The sequence below is a fragment of the Vicia villosa genome, linkage group LG5, assembly GCF_029867415.1.
Source record: "Vicia villosa cultivar HV-30 ecotype Madison, WI linkage group LG5, Vvil1.0, whole genome shotgun sequence".
NCBI lineage: Eukaryota > Viridiplantae > Streptophyta > Magnoliopsida > Fabales > Fabaceae > Vicia > Vicia villosa.
Window position 1 is genome coordinate 65,591,196 of NC_081184.1, and position 13,062 is coordinate 65,604,257.

At 32.0% G+C, this 13,062-nt stretch overlaps 1 protein-coding gene and 1 pseudogene across 2 annotated transcripts; both read left to right on the top strand.

Annotated features, from left to right (window-relative positions):
- The first annotated feature begins 1,872 nt into the window (after positions 1-1,872).
- Positions 1,873-9,671, top strand: LOC131601723 (G-type lectin S-receptor-like serine/threonine-protein kinase At4g03230). 2 transcript variants are annotated; one of them, XM_058873594.1, is made up of 8 exons: positions 1,873-3,279; positions 3,365-3,853; positions 3,958-4,128; positions 4,230-4,438; positions 8,058-8,268; positions 8,369-8,606; positions 8,798-8,948; positions 9,024-9,671. In XM_058873594.1, the coding sequence occupies exons 1-8, from the start codon at positions 1,938-1,940 to the stop codon at positions 9,306-9,308; spliced, it is 3,096 nt and encodes a 1,031-aa protein (XP_058729577.1). In that variant the 5' UTR covers positions 1,873-1,937; the 3' UTR covers positions 9,309-9,671. The 2 variants fall into 2 exon arrangements, with proteins under 2 accessions (XP_058729577.1, XP_058729578.1); XM_058873595.1 differs by having other exon boundaries at positions 3,961-4,128.
- Positions 9,672-11,720: 2,049 nt separating this feature from the next.
- Positions 11,721-12,614, top strand: LOC131604765 (uncharacterized; annotated as a pseudogene).
- Positions 12,615-13,062: the final 448 nt, after the last annotated feature.

Below are 13,062 nucleotides of genomic sequence, written 5' to 3' on the forward strand. Positions count from 1 at the left end.
AAAAAAAGAACTCAAAATTTAATTTTAAAGTCGAGATTTTCATTAATCTTATCATTATTTTTTAAAAATTTTAAAAATTTTCATATTTAATTCTTATATTTTAAAAAGTTCTAAAATTTCGTAAGAAAATATTTTACAGTATTCTGAACATGTATGAAAAAATTATTCAAAAATTAAAAATTAATAAATAATTAAACAGTTTAAATTTTTTTGAAAATAACAAAGATTAAAACTGTATGCATAAATTTTTGTTTATGAACTTAAAGATGTTATTTATTTTATAGAGATAAAAAAATTTTAAACTAGTTATAAAGATGAAAATCATATTTAATCCTAAAAATAATTATAAAAATTTTATTAACAACATTAAAAATTTTATTTCAATAATAAATATGTTATTTCTCTTGAAATTTTCTTTGAGAATCCACATATAAGACTATTTACAATGATTTACATATTCAACACCCTCCTTTTTCACTTTTTACACTCCACATCATCTTCTCTCGTCCACCTAATAATTCAACACTCATTCATCTTTTACTCACTACAATAATTTTTGTGTAATAAAATTCAACATCCTATCCCACCACTTTTATTTCATATTTTTATTTTCTTTTATGTTTTTGTGATTATATATTAATAACAATTGTCGATTGAAATTAAATTGAAATAATAAAGACTTAAATATTTTATTTTAATTTTTTCCTAATATAATAATTTATTTCAATTTTATTTTTCTAATTTTATATTCTTAATAATTTTTTTTATTTGCAAATAATAAAGACGAGATATAAGGATAGTCATTATTAAAATAAATAAAATTAAAAAAACCTTTAAATTTAATACAATACACTAATCGGTTGAGCTAGGAAAAAAATATGAACTAGGCTTTTTTACTTGGACGGGACCCACTCATTTCTCATTCAACAGAAATTAATCCATTTCATTCAATCATCATAGTAAGCATTAACTATTAAAAAATGAGTAATGCTATTCTTACACTCATATTTTATACCAATACTTACACCAAACACTGTTCATCGTATTTATACGGTAAACAATGTTTTTTAAAATAAAATAATAATATTTATAAAAAAAAATTATTTTCAAAATTACAGACGACGTTGTTCATGTACGAACGTCCATTAACCAACTTCATTACTGTATTAACCAAGTTTTTACACTGCATTAACCAAGTTTGATGACTTCTAAAAATTATTTTTTAATACCTGGGTGTTGTATTAAACACCTTCATTACTGCATTAACCAAGTTTTTACACTGCATTAACCAAGTTTGGTGACTGCTAAAAGTTATTTTTAATACCTGGATGTTGCATTAACCAACTTCATTACTGCATTAACCAAGTTTTTACACTGCATTAACCAAATTTGAGTAATGCTATTCTTTCACCCATGAACAGTACTTTACAGTAGTCACCAAATTTGGTTAATGCAGTGTAAACATTTGGTTAACGCAGTAATGAAGTTGGTTAATGCAACATCCAGGTATTAAAAATAATTTTTAACCGTCATCAAACTTGGTTAATGCAGTGTAAAAACTTGGTTAATGCAGTAATGAAGTTGGTTAATGGACGTCCGTACATGAATATTGTCATCTGTAATTTTAAAAATTAAAATAAATATTATTATTTTATTTTAAAAAACACTGTTTACCGTATAAATACGGTAAATAGTATTTGGTGTAAATATTAGTGTAAAATATGTGTGTAAGGATAGCATTACTCTTAAAAAAGATATTCAAAACCACGAAAACCACGAGTGGTCTAACTATTATTCCTGTCGGTGAATAAGTTGGGCCTGGATAAAAAACAACTAGCTGAAATGAAAAGGTCAAACTAAAATGGTAGGTAGCAATAGTATGTGAGTGTGGAAGGCTCCAAGAGACGTTTGATCTGAGAAGTTTCAGGTCAAATAAGATGACAACTGTTTTTCGCTTCTTCAACATGTATGCTTTTTGGTTTCTAATATGTTCTTCTCCAACGTGTTTCGCAGGGGACACTTTGAAAGCTGGCCAGAAGATCATAGGCGATGACACCAACCTTGTTTCAGCTGGAAAAATATTTGAACTAGGCTTTTTTACTCCTAGCATCACCGGTGGTTCACAAAACTACTTAGGCATATGGTATCGCATGCAAGAGGGGTTAGAACAACCTCAAAAACAAATAGTTGTGTGGGTTGCCAACAGAGACAACCCTGTAGCTGTTGGTTCAACTGGAGTTTTTAAAATAGCTGGGGATGGGAATCTTGTAGTTGAAGACACATCCGGTAATAACAAAACCTACTGGTCATCCAATTCCAGTTCCAAATCCAAAGTCAAAGTCTTTTCTAATTCTTCGCCAAAAAATATGATACTGAAACTCATGGATTCTGGTAACCTTGTGTTATATGATGATGAAGACAAGGAAGTGAAACTATGGGAGAGCTTTGAAAATCCATCTGACACGTTCCTACCAGGTATGAAGATGGATAGGAATCTGAAATTAACTAGTTGGAAAGGTGACGATGACCCAGGAAGTGGGAATTTCAGTTTTAAGATGGAAGGAATAGGGGGCATCCGTTTCATAATCTTGAACCGAGACCAAATTTATTGGGAGAGCGAATTTTACGAGACAAGGAATTACAAAGTAAATAATGATAAATTGGATGACATCAGCTCAGAGGTTTACAGCTTGTTGACCAACTTCAGTTTACTTAGATGGCAATACGGGAATACAAGGTTGTTCCTCGATTCTACAGGTATGATTCAGTTGGCGGATGTCAATTTGTTGGAAGTTGAACCGTCGGGCAGATGGAAGCAGCCAAAAACCAATTGTTTGCGATATAATTATTGTGGAAACTTTGCTAGCTGCAACGACAACGATGGTGACTCCCCATGTAAATGCTTACCTGGATTCGATAATGATAATCTGGGAGATGGAGATTATCCTCTATTAGACGAGGCAAGTTGTACGAGGAGAAAATCAGCACCGTGTACTGGAAATGACACGGCGTTTTTGAACTTGACCATGATTAAAACAGGAAGGCCGGATATAAAGAAAATGGTAGAATACGAAGAAAATTGCACATCTATGTGCGTTGGGATGTGTCCCCAGTGCCAAGCTTACTCATATGCTCCACTTCCTACTGAACACCAGCGTACTGCTAATAATCCATCAAACTGTTGGATCTGGACACACAATTTAACTACTCTTAAAGAAAACTATACTAATTGGGAGGATGACCGCAGACTCTATGTCCTAGTAGATAAATCAGACATAGGTATTTATGATACAATTAGAGATATACTTCACATTTGGTCTATATATAATTGTAAAGATTCATGACATGTTATTCACTTTTGCAGCACCAACTCCAAGAACTTGTGAGCCTTGTGGTACAAACATAGTTCCTTATCCTCTCAGCACCGGATCCAAATGTGGAGACCCCAGATACTTCAATTTTAGATGCAACACCTCCATGGGTCAACTCAGCTTCAGCAACAATACCAACAATACCAACAACACCAACAGCAACATTAATTACAGAGTTATTCGTGTAAACCCCAGTTCAAGAACGTTTACCATTTATCAAGAGGTCAAAGATAGTTTGATTAATCGATATTGTGAAGGTTCGAAGAGTGTGGGAAATCTAAAGGTTTCTTCACCATTTGGCCTGTCTAGTGACCAACTATGCTCTAAACAGGTGGAAGTTAGTTGGGAAGCGCCTTCCAAAGAACCCATATGTGATAACTCTGCTGATTGCCTTGGTTGGAAACATTCTACTTGCAGTGAAGGAAAGTGTCTTTGCAATGCAAACTATCATTGGAGTGGCGAGTTTTTAACTTGTACCAACAGTAAGTATTTATAATTATAATCACGTAACAATATTGTGAATTTCCTTATTTTGCTAAAATTTAAAGTTAAGTTTGAAGTTAAACAAGGGTTAATTTGTTCTCAGCAGATTCTTCAGAACATGGATCATTTCCTAATGCTACAAAACACTCCACAAAAGCAAGCTCTTCTTTCTCTTTGATTCTTGGCTTAACTCTTCCGAGTGTGGTTATTCTAGCATGCATCGTTATTTTGGTTTATGTATGCAGACGGAGAATAGCTCTTATGGTTAAGCAAGGTGGTTATTCTTTTCTTATTTTAATTATCGTTTTTCAAATTTTTGAATCTATGTGAGTTCAAATGTTCAATCTTGTCTAATATTTTCCTTATATGATTTAGACAAGGAAAGCATTCAGAGAAACATTAGAGGGCACTTCACCGACAGTGAAAGGCATGTGAAGGACTTGATAGACATGGAGGGGTTGGAAGAGAATGATAATGAAGGAATAGAGGTTCCTTACTTTGATTTTGAGACCATAGTGACGGCAACTAATAATTTTTCAGATGCAAATAAGCTTGGTAAAGGTGGTTATGGACCAGTTTATAAGGTGATTGATTTTCCCTCCATTTTATCTTTCATGTAAAGTTTGTTTATGGGGGAATTTTGTTTGATAATTACTAAACATAGCATTTTCATCTTTGCTATACATCCATCCAGGTATGTGGTATACTATGGATAGTGTACTATACACCAGAACGAGTATATAGTTAAGTGAAATAGTTAGTTTCGCATATATACTATACATTCGTGTAAGTATAAAATATTATTAGTTAGTTTATAAGTAAGTATGTTTATTAGCTTAAACTAACTAACTAACAAGTGGTTAATTAATTAGGTTGAATACTTAACGAACAAGCTATATAGATGTTGTAAATTTTGTTTTGAGAACTAAAGAAATATGCCACTAGTTGGTACAATTTTAATAAGTTACTTTGTTGCACTAGAAATCTCGTTGTGTTAACAACTGACATCAAGGGTTTGGTTCTGTCAAATGGAAACACAAGAGAATTGTGAGGGGATCACTAAATTGGGAAATCCTTGGTGAAGTGTGTTAATTTTTCAAGGGTTCTTGCAACAAACATGAATACAAATGATAGATTTCCATCGAACATCTTGATACTTGATGGATGTAACTGGGAAAAGATGGAGTGCCTTAATGAAGTCATCGCGTGAATCTCAAGATGTGATTGAGATTGTAAATAATGACTATGAAGAACTGGGTGAAGAACCCACATATGCACACAAAGTCACATATAAAGGTTCGAAGAAGAAAGATTGCAAGACTTTGTTCTATATTAAAAATATTGGGACGATCATCATTTTGAAAAGATTTCAAAGGTATCAAAATCAAAGGAGGCATGAGATATCCTAGAGAAGTACGTACCATGATGGTGAAGAAAATGCGAAGCTTCAATCTTTAAGGAGAAAGTATGATCTAATGCCTATGGAAGACAATGAAAAGATAATTGGTTACTTTTCAAAATTGATTATAGTGGTGAATCAAATGAAAACATGTGGTAAGACTATCACTAATCACCAAGTGGTTAAGAAAGTGATATAAGCTTTGAGTTCAAGATTTGGTTTTATAAAATTCGAGAATCCAAATATTTGAAGACCAGGAAGATAAAATAACTCATACTTCATTAAAGGATCATGAACTAAATATGATTGATAGAGGGACTAAGAGATCAGTTCAAGATGTCTTGTCATTTTTGGTGATGAAGAAAAATGGTCATGACATGAAGTTCAAAAAGAAAAATTGAAGAACGCAAATTGGTCCAACAATGGTTGATGATAAAGTTTAGTCCTCCAAGAGAGGGGAGGCTTTGGAACCAACCAATCAAAGAAGAAAGAATTTGATAAGAGAAAGGTGCAATGGTATAGTTATGAAAAGCTTGGTTATTTTGATGATGAATGTTGGCAAAAGAAATATGGGAAGAAGAATCACATGCCCATATAGCTCATGATGATATCTATGATTCAGAAGTTGTTTTATTAATTGCCAAAATCCGTTACGGAAATCCTATGTGTGAGTTAAGGTGTCTTAATTCAGGATGTTCAAATCATAGGACTGGGCACAGGGAATGACTCGCACCTTTTGACTCAAGCAAGAAAACATGTCAGACTTGCAAATAGTAGTTACTATGCACTGAAAGGCATATGTGACATTGTTATCAAAAGAAAGGATGGGAAGAATGCACTTATTTAAAAGATACTCTATGTTCTCGGGATGATGTGTAACCTATTAAGTATAGGGTAAGCAAAGCTTTAGACATACCCAAGAGATCAAATGAATCACTAGAGGTTTTGCACTATGATATATATGTGTATTTATGAAGTATCATCTCTAGGAAGCAATCATTTCATATGTTTTGTTAATGAACATACTAGAATATTGTGGTTGTATACCATCAAATTTAAAAGTGGAGTACTTGAAGTGTTCAAGAATTTCAAAACCTTGCCTGAGAAGGAGTGTGGGAATGTAATAAAAGTTTTGAGGACAAATGGTAGTGGAGAGTATAAGACATGAAGTTACCTAACCATATTATCTTTAACATAATGGTATAAGAGAGAGAAGAAACATGGTCAGAAGTATGCTAAATCACAAGAACATGCCTCATATATTATAAAAGCAATCAACAAAATCACACACACACACACACACACACACACACACACACACACACACACACACACATATATATATATATATATATATATATATATATATATATATATATAAAACAAATGATCCTCCGAGAAGTTGAAGATGAAAATGTCTAAAGAAGCTTATTGTGGAAGAAAGTCAAGTGTGAAATATCTCAATATGTTTGGATCAGTATGTTTCAAGTACATACTTGTCAAATAAAAATATGGATGACAAAAATGATAGCATGGCATTCATAAAATATCATTCCATATATTTGCTTATAAATTATACAATCATATGGATAAGATGGTGTACATCAGCATAAATGTGATTTTCAATGATAGAGAGATTTGGAAGTGACAAGACACACTAGATAAAGCGAGTGATATTAGTAATTTTTTTAAAGAACCTGTTCGGAATGAAGGTTTATATGAAAAACTTGATGCTAAATGCACTAACATTGATAAAGATAAGGTAGAAAAAATCATCTACAAACATATTTTGGGATCATTGAGGTACTTATGCAATAGAAAACCTAACATCTTCTATGCAGTAAGTATTACTATTAGGTTCACGAGTGAGTCTAATAACTCACACCAAGTGGTTGTAAGGAGAATACTAAGGTACATAAAAGGAACCATGTTGCTAAGCATACTATTTTTTATCTAATGTGAATAAGAAAAAGGCATAATGGACAAGCTATTCAAATATAGATTGGTGTGGTGAAAAAACTTATAGAAGAAGCACCTCATGCTATGTTTTCATGTAAAATAAGGCTCCATTTCCTATTGTACAAATAAAAAATAGTTATCGGTGATGATCATGATGATTTAATTTGGAAAAATAGCCTTGAAGAGAAGGGGAGGAAGATGTGTGTTGTATTACTATGTGTATTTGAAGGAACAACTAGGAATAATATATGTTTAGTATTATGGGAGATTGTTGTTTGATAAATCCTGAACATAGCATTTCCATTAATACATCCGCACAGATATATAGTTCATCTCATTTATACTATATACTTGTGCGGGTATATAGTTCACTAAAGTAGATTTACTATACACATGTGCATGTAAATAGTATAGTGAAGTAGTTATACTATACACTTGTATGGATATATACTGAAATAAAGTAGTTAATTTCATATATATATATATATATATATATATATATATATATATATATATATATATATATATATATATATATATATATATATATATATATATATATACACTATAGACTTGTGTGTGTATATACCTTAGCTAGTTAGTTTGAGACTAATTTTGTTACTAGCTTAAATTAACAAACTAACTAACTAACTATGGTTAGTTAATTAGTTAGGTTGATTACTTAACCAACAAGTTATATAAATGTTGTAATTTATCTTTTGAGAATTAATGAAATATACCATCATTTATTACAATTTTAACAAGTTACCTTGTTATCAGAAATTATAATGCACTAACATCATTACTATCTAGTTTTAATATAGTGTCTCAATTTTTTTGTTTAGGGTACACTACAAGGTGGTCAAGAAATTGCAGTGAAGAGGCTTTCAAGTGTGTCATCACAAGGTTTACAGGAATTTAAGAATGAAGTTATTTTGATTGCCAAACTCCAACATCGAAATCTTGTTAAATTACGCGGCTATTGCATAAAGGGAGAAGAAAAAATTCTACTCTATGAATATATGCCTAATAAGAGTTTGGACTTATTGATCTTCGGTTGGTTCCTAAATCTCTTTTTTTATTAGATGTGGTTTTTAAGTGTTTTATTTATACCAAATATTGATTTTTTTTTAATGGAAAACTAAAATATTCGAAGATCCTGCAAAAAGCATAATTTTGGATTGGCCAATGCGGTTTGATATAATTCTCGGAATTGCTCGTGGACTACTCTATCTTCATCAAGACTCTAGACTTAGAGTTATTCATCGAGATTTAAAAACTAGCAACATTCTTCTAGACAAGGAGATGCAACCAAAAATATCCGATTTTGGATTGGCAAGAATATTTGGAGGCAAGGAAACAGAAGCAAATACTGAGAGAGTTGTCGGGACATAGTAAGTTCAATTCTTAATATTTTTTCTCCTATTTTTGGCTTTCTCATACACATATGGATTATTTTTTAAATATAATTATTTTATTGGAAAAAAAATAATGTTAAGCTAATATTGTTATTATGAATCTCTCAACATGCTTTGTTTTGATACGTACTAATCACTACTTGCATATATGTGGCTTTTGTGTACAGTGGATACATGTCTCCCGAATATGCATTAGAAGGACAATTCTCTACAAAATCAGATGTTTTCAGCTTTGGTGTTGTCTTGCTTGAGATCATTAGTGGAAAAAAGAACATGGGATTTCATCGGACTAGAGAAATTTCAAGCCTTTTGGGTTATGTATGTTCCACCCTTTACATTCATTTCTTATCTTTTACAATTGAACTTTTATTGAGATATTTGTCTTCATACCAGGCCTGGACACTATGGAGAGAAGAAAAACTCCAAGATTTAATGGATTCATCTCTATGTGATACTTATGATGCTTACCAAATCATTAGGTGTTCACAAATAGGACTTTTATGCGTACAAGATGAGCCAGATGATCGTCCACACATGTCAAATGTTGTGACCATGCTAGACAATGAAACTACATTCCTATCAGTTCCTAAACAACCAACCTTTTTTACACGTAAAAACCTATCTAACACAGCTTCTTCAAGTGTGCAACTTGAAAGTAGTATTCAAGAAGGCCGATAGAAGCTAAAACATGCTTCAATTGTGTTGTAATTAAAGGAAAATTTTACTTCTCAAATGTGTTGTAAGTGAAAAAAATGGTGTTTAATCTTTTGAGAACAACGTCTGAACCGTTAAAGCCCAAGCCATTGCCTGAGTCATTGTTATACTATAGAAAACAGTTTTAAAATTTCTCTACAATAAGTATTTATTACAGTGTTATGTATGATGAACAAAACCGTTAGACATTCATATCATAAGTAGGCTTTAAAAAGTGTGGAAAGTTGACTTCAAACAACTTTCGTTTATTAAGCCAACTATTATGCTTACTGGTCCATAGCTAAATTATAATAGATTAATTATCTTACTAATATAAAATTAGTAATTAAATGTTGTTAATATAAATTTAAAGACCTAATACATAAACCCTTGAATACAAAAAATAGTAGATTTAGGACCTTGTCGATCAGGAAAATATGTGTTGAAATTAAGCAATTAAGCAACTCGTAGTGGTATTTTGTTACCTATCTATATATACTAAGGCGTCTTATCTGTGTCGTTAATTTTGAAGAGAAATAACAACTTATGTTGATACAAGGTTTTAAAAAAATGGACCCAATTGAAGTCTTTCGCAATTTCTGTTGCTACGGTGTCATGAATTCATTGGGATCGTTACTACTACTAGAAATACTCTGTATCCATGTAGATTTGAGATAAAAATTTGCAGGAAACAATTTTTCTGTACTTTTTCGTGTCGTTTATTGGGACAATATTGTGGATTATGGCAGAAAAACCTGCAATAGCGGCCAATATTTAAAATTGCAGCAAGTCCAAAAACCGCCATGTATATCGGCCATTGTGGCCATGGCTCTGCAATTTGATAACATGGTTGTGGAGAACCATTGAAACTCAAATATTCCCTCACAAGAAATAATTCAGGCTCATTTTCACAACTTCCTGCCGCTTTGCTGACAGTTTATCCAATCACGACGCCAAAATTTGGGGAATCTCGCTGTGTAGATTCGCCTTAAATTATGTCTGCAAAAAAAGATTCATAAATTCCATAGAATAATGATGCAACAACCTTAAAAATTAGAATACTAAATGTGAGTGCATATAAAAAGTACAAAAGCCAATTACATTCTTTGAAGGTTGAAACTTTTTAGATGGAGATTCCTGCAACCAAAAACGTAGTTATCTTATTATTTAACTCTCTTAGACAACTATCAAATTCACAGATAAACACTTCTATTTTACTCACATAGTTGCATAGAACTAAGGGTGTGCATGGTTACCAAATTTCAAGAACCAATCCATTTTAATGGTTCTAGTTTTAAAACCAAACCATTTTTTTATAATAACCAATTTAAAAATGCAAAATAGTTTCAATTTGGTTTAAAACAGGTTTTCAACCAACATTGGTTTATAAGAAAATTGTACCTTTCTTAATTTAAAGAGACGAAAAAGTGCAGGGGAACAAAATTCATAGGCACGCATCATTTTTTATCCTATTATATTCGAACACCAACACCAATCCTTCATCACAATTTTTTTAAAAAAGCCAAAAAGTAAAATTCAATTAAATAGTACAAGGTGTGCTAAAAACATTACATCTGAATCCATGATAAATTTGTATTAGAACTCTACAACCACAACTAAAATAAATTAAAATAAAATACCCTAAAACCAAGACAAAATCTGCTTCAAAAGAATTGCTACACCAGAACAGTTAAACAACAAAACACAGATTACCAATCGTTCATCCCAATGAATTTAATAAGTTCTTCTTTCCTTCACTAATCACCACTCTAATTAACTAATTAAGAATAAATAAAATAAAATATATAAACTGGTTTTCCATTTTTAATTTGAATATTATATAAACTGGTTTACATGAATTTGACATTCACTACTAAAAGATGCAAATTAGGGACGGAAATTTATGGGGGAAATAAATCCTTCAATGACTGTGAAGGATTTAGTGAGGGAAAACTATATAACTGATAAATCATAAATAGACAAGAATTACTGAAGAAATTTGTGAGGAAATTTTCCGTTATAAAAAATCCCTCATTAAATTCCTCACAAAGTTGATAAAAGTAAATTTAGTGAATGAATTTCAGATGGATGTTATTTTTTTCCAATATTTCCCTCACAAATTCTCTCATAAAGTGTTAGATATTTTTGTGAGGGAAATATTCCCTCTCTAATATATTATTTATATAAAATTAAATTAATTTTCTTTATAATAATATTGTCGCATAAATTTTAATTAGACAAATATAATATTAAAAATTTCTTAAATAATTAATTTTTTACTATAAAAATATATATTTTTATTAAAATTAATTTTTTATGCTGAAATTTTTTGTATAAAAAAAATAAAAAAACTTCAATTATAGTTGATAAATCAATAAATTTACTATAATTAACCGGATGGAAAATATTTCAAGTGTGTGCGCCCCATTGAATTTTTCAATTTTCATTTTCCCTCTCCAATGAAAAAAAAACACCTTTTATTTCTTCCACCTTTTAACTCCTTTTTCCCCCAAATCAATTCACTCCCTCCTTTCCCCCAAATTAAGACAAAAAAACCCTAAAGCCGTCGAACTTTCTCTTTTCTCTCATTAGATCTAAAATTTTCCTTTCCTATTCTCTCGTTGAAGATTAACTTTCCCTTTGTCTTCTTTGATCCAAAGTGCTCATTTCAATTGTAGCGACTTACAACCACAGCCCTTTCGGCACCCTCACTCCAGACGAGTTCTACACTCGCCACTCAGTGACTCGCTCCTCTGAGTATGTTACCAACCCTAGAGGCCTCAAACTCTTCACTTAGTGGTGGATCTCTCTCTCTCTCTCTCTCTCTCTCTCTCTCTCTCTCTCTCTCTCTCTCTCTCTCTCCCTCTCTCTCCAACTAACCTCATCGGAACCCTCGCCGTTGTCCATTGCTTCGTCGGCGAGTCCAACTGGCCTATCTAACTCACTGCTGTTTACTTCGCTAAGGCCGGTTTTGCCACTTGTGCCATCGATCACCAAAGCTATGGTTTCTTCGACGGTTTAATCACTCATATCCCTGAAATCAACCCTGTCGACGATGACTGTATCCTCTTCTTTGAATCCTTCCGCTCTCGCTTCGATCCCTCGCTTCATTCCTTTCTCTACTCAGAATCTCTCAGTGGAGCTATTGCGCTTTACCTCACTCCGCCGAACCAGATTACCTTGGAACGATCTCATCCTCAACAGCGCCATGTGTGGGTCAGTGATAAGTTCAAACCATATGTTTTTTATGATTCTTTTCTTCATAGGAATTTCTTAGTTTGTAATGCTTGAATAATCAAATATACTGAATCCTGGGTTCTAAATATGACTGTGTATGAATGAGTGACAATGTCTTTTTAATGTTAATAAGCTAATGAATAAACTTTCTTGGTCAAATACATTCAAAATTTTCAATATTAATGAACTAATGCTTTTAGCTGATTTAAGTTGTGCCTCCTTCAAGCTCTATTAAAGAAATTTTACTAAGTGATTCTTTAGTTTTAATTTATAACAATCCATTGACAACAAATTGTCTTTCCAAAAGAAGTTTTGGCTATTGAGTAGTATAACAAGGAACTAGAAGTACAGGAGAGGCATACGCTCTCACCCCTCCATAGTCTGAACTTGTAATAGTAGTGGTAGAAGCACCACCAGTACAACCACCACGTGGTCTTTTGGTAATTGTTGTGTTTTTTTGTGTGTGCTCTGTTTTTGGATATTACAGTTGTTTTACATTTAG